Below are 3,593 nucleotides of genomic sequence, written 5' to 3' on the forward strand. Positions count from 1 at the left end.
AAAAAAATTTAAAAGACGTGTCAAACTACTCCTTTGATTTAATAGATTCTTATATCTATTAATTCCTTATATATAGCATCTTTAGTCTTTCCTCTCGTCTCAAATAGGATAGATTAAATTATAAAAATATTATTATTATTAAAAAAAAGGTTATATGTCTATCGCCAACAGTCTTACAGCGCGTCCTTGTCAGAGCTTGAGCTCTCCATCTATTTAAGCAGCTCCAATCCGAGATTCCTTCATAGCAAACAACAGCAATTTTAGCTACTCTCTTCTCCTTTTCTCCCTACATTTCCAGTACACTAACCAAGGACCATGTTGTTTGCTTGTGCTATTATTGCTCTCATTATTGTGCTTTTCAGCCACTGGGTATATAGGTGGAGAAACCCCAAGTGCAACGGCGTATTACCACCAGGTTCGATGGGACTGCCAATTATAGGAGAAACAATTCAATACTTCACCCCTTATGCATCAGATGATATTCCACCATTCGTACAAAAAAGAGCGGCTAAGTATGTCTACCTCCTTTTATTTTACCTCTTATTTTTTTCACGCTCTTCTCATTTTTAACTATCTGATACAAAATTCGAATCTTGAACTAGACTATGAAGAAAACTCTAATAACCTCTTCTAATCATTCGACCAACCTCAGTGCTCCAGTGGTTATCTAACCACTTCTTAATCAGCTATCACATATAAATTTTAACATTCTTAAAGCAGTAATAGTTAAGGATATTTTATCTTAACTAGCTTTTCTTTGTTTTTTTTTTTTTTTGGGAATTTTCAGGTACGGGCCAATTTTTCGCACGAGTATAGTTGGGGAGCCAATCATTGTATCAACTGATGCTGACGTCAACTACCGGGTCTTCCAGCAAGAAGGTAATGCTTTCCAAATTTGGTATACTCAGAGTCTCTTCCAGATAATTGGGAAACAAAGTGTAGTTGCCCATCATGGAGACTTCCACAAGTACCTCAAGAGCTTAACGTTCAAGTTTGTTAGCCCCGAAGCCTTAAGAGAGAAGCTAATATATGAAATGGATGAGAGCACTCAAGAATCTCTAAGATCTTGGAGTAAACTTGGAAAATTAGATGCTAAAGATGGAACTGCAGAGGTAAATTCATTAGCATCCTACTATTTGATTATATTAATCAGGATGAATTCGGACTATACGTACAGAGCATTGCTGAAAAGTAGTAATTAACAATCTCATTTTCTCCAGTTGGTATTTAAATATGCTGCCAGGAAGATGCTTGGCTATGAAGAAAGCAAGGATCAGCAAAAACTGAGAGACAGTTATAAGGCATTCATGGATGGCTTGATCTCATTTCCTCTCAACATCCCTGGAACACCGTTCCATGCTTGCTTACAAGTAATCAATTGTTATTGTTGTTGTTCGTCATTTGGAATTCTTTTTATATTGAAAGATCGATGTTCACTATACCTACAAGAAAAAAACCATATTGATTATAAATATATGACTAAGTAAAATATATATGCTTTCATATATGCTGTATCAGAATGAACGAACGATATGATTTTCATTTTCCAGGGACGTAAGAAAGCAATGAAGGTCATCCACGACATCCTTGAGAAGAAGCGCTCAGGCAATAATGGCGCTACGAATGACTATGATTTTGCGGACCATTTACTCGAGGAAATAAAGAAAGAAGACACTTTTTTGAATGAAGAAATTGCGAGGGACCTGGTATTTTTGTTTCTATTTGCTGCCCATGAAACGACTTCAACTGCTTTGACTGTGGCCTTGAGGTATCTAGATGGCAATCCACGTGTTATGGCTGAACTAAAGGTCCGTGACTTTCCGAAACAATTTCTCGCGTTGTCATCTGTATTTACCCTTTAATCCTCCAATTCTTGTGCAAGTTCAATACTTAAATGATTAATATTCTATATATACTGACAGTATACATTGTTATGATTGGATGTTTACACTAACAGAATATGTAAGATTACTTCATACTTAAACAGTCAATCGTTTTTGTAGAGAGAGCATGAAAATATTCTTAAAATTCGAGAAATAGAAGGTTCTGCTGTTTCATGGAAAGAGTACAAGTCTATGACTTTCACGCACATGGTATGTTTCAATTAACCAGACATTTCATTGTATCTATCATTTGAATCATATAGTGAGCTAGACCATTTACATCTTAAGTTTTGTTGTCTGCTGTAGGTTATAAATGAAACAGTTAGGCTTGCAAATATTGCCCCTGGGATTTTGCGCAAAGTTGTCAAGGAAGTTGAAGTAAAAGGTATAATTCAATATGTCACTTGGCATCTTCTTGAAAATCATTTGTCACACTTTCTTTATTTTGGACCGATGATGCCTTTCTCCTGCAGAAAAAAGAAAAAAGAAAAAAGAAAAACTCTCTTTAGTAACTACTTGGGTTGGGCATTTTTTCATGGGAGTAAATATACAGAAAATAAATGATTTGCTTCCTCTGTTCTTCTTTTCCTCCATTATAACTTACAGTTTCGACTAACAAGTGCGAATGATTTGTAGGTTATACAATTCCTGCTGGCTGGACGATAATGGTTTGTCCACCATCTGTTCATTTGGATCCTAATCTATATGAAGACCCCCTTGAATTTAACCCATGGCGATGGGAGGTAATTTGATCATCGACAAATTTGAGTAATTTACGCACAAGAAACATAAACTTACAGAACAAAAGTTAAATAAAATCAAGTAAAAATAATTCAGGTTTTTTCTGCTGTTTTTTTCAATCAAAAGGGCAAAGAATTACATGCGGGATCCAAAAGTTTCATGGCATTTGCTGGTGGTACGAGGCTTTGTGTTGGTGCTGACTATGCAAAGGTGCAGATGTCAATTTTTCTGCATTACTTGGTCACAAAATACACGTAAGGATTTCCAAATCACAATTCCCACCATCTTCGCTTAAATACATATAGAAGAAGCTAATTCCAATATATTATAAATTGATGTCCACTTAACTTCTTCGGTTTTTTAATATGCATGATTGCAAGAAGAAAGTGATAACTGATCAAAAAGCTCGTCTAATTTGAATTTTCAGCTGGAGAGTTATCAACGGAGCAGAGAGAATCCGGACACCTACTGGTATTCGTTTCCCCAAGGGATTGCATATTGAGATTTCAGAGAACAAATAGATTTTAAACCGGGCATGCACGAATAAAGCTTGTACTTTCATAAGCATATTTATGATGTAGTAATTTACTGTCATATTGTAATTTTACCTTCCAGCTGAGTTTCACTACATTGTAATATTGCAAGTATCCTAATAAATAACATTTTAAGTGGTGTCTTTCTTGACACTATTGTAATTGTTGAAGATTTTATAATAGTTGCAGTTTGAGCTTCGACTAATTGTTTTTCTTCACTAAATCAATACAATGATCTTATTTACGAGGACAAATCAAGCCAAGAAACAAAATATATATATATATATATATATCTGTGTGTGTGCGCGCGCGCGCATATGCACGATAAGTATTACTCCTTCCTTCCATCTTGTAAAGTTTGTCGCACTTCAAGAATTGCAATTTTTATTAATAGTGGATAGAATTTGAAACTTGATGTGTAGTTTGTAGCTCATAA

At 35.1% G+C, this 3,593-nt stretch overlaps 1 protein-coding gene across 1 annotated transcript; it reads left to right on the plus strand.

Annotated features, from left to right (window-relative positions):
- The first annotated feature begins 292 nt into the window (after positions 1-292).
- On the plus strand, positions 293-3,146 carry LOC113759745 (cytochrome P450 87A3-like). Its single transcript, XM_027302315.1, has 9 exons — positions 293-512; positions 788-1,112; positions 1,221-1,370; positions 1,551-1,808; positions 2,004-2,093; positions 2,190-2,268; positions 2,520-2,626; positions 2,751-2,878; positions 3,052-3,146. The coding sequence occupies exons 1-9, from the start codon at positions 316-318 to the stop codon at positions 3,143-3,145; spliced, it is 1,428 nt and encodes a 475-aa protein (XP_027158116.1). The 5' UTR covers positions 293-315; the 3' UTR covers position 3,146.
- The last annotated feature ends 447 nt before the right edge of the window (positions 3,147-3,593 follow it).

This window comes from Coffea eugenioides, chromosome 2 (assembly GCF_003713205.1).
Source record: "Coffea eugenioides isolate CCC68of chromosome 2, Ceug_1.0, whole genome shotgun sequence".
NCBI classification, from domain to species: Eukaryota; Viridiplantae; Streptophyta; class Magnoliopsida; order Gentianales; family Rubiaceae; genus Coffea; species Coffea eugenioides.

Bases quoted from the DNA above. Each gene is read 5' to 3' on its own strand.
- LOC113759745 (XM_027302315.1), top strand. From the start codon at position 316: ATGTTGTTTGCTTGTGCTATTATTGCTCTCATTATTGTGCTTTTCAGC. The intron at 1,371-1,550 runs GTAATCAATTGT...TTCATTTTCCAG, and splicing joins CGTTCCATGCTTGCTTACAA to GGACGTAAGAAAGCAATGAA. The intron at 2,879-3,051 runs GTAAGGATTTCC...TTGAATTTTCAG, and splicing joins TACTTGGTCACAAAATACAC to CTGGAGAGTTATCAACGGAG.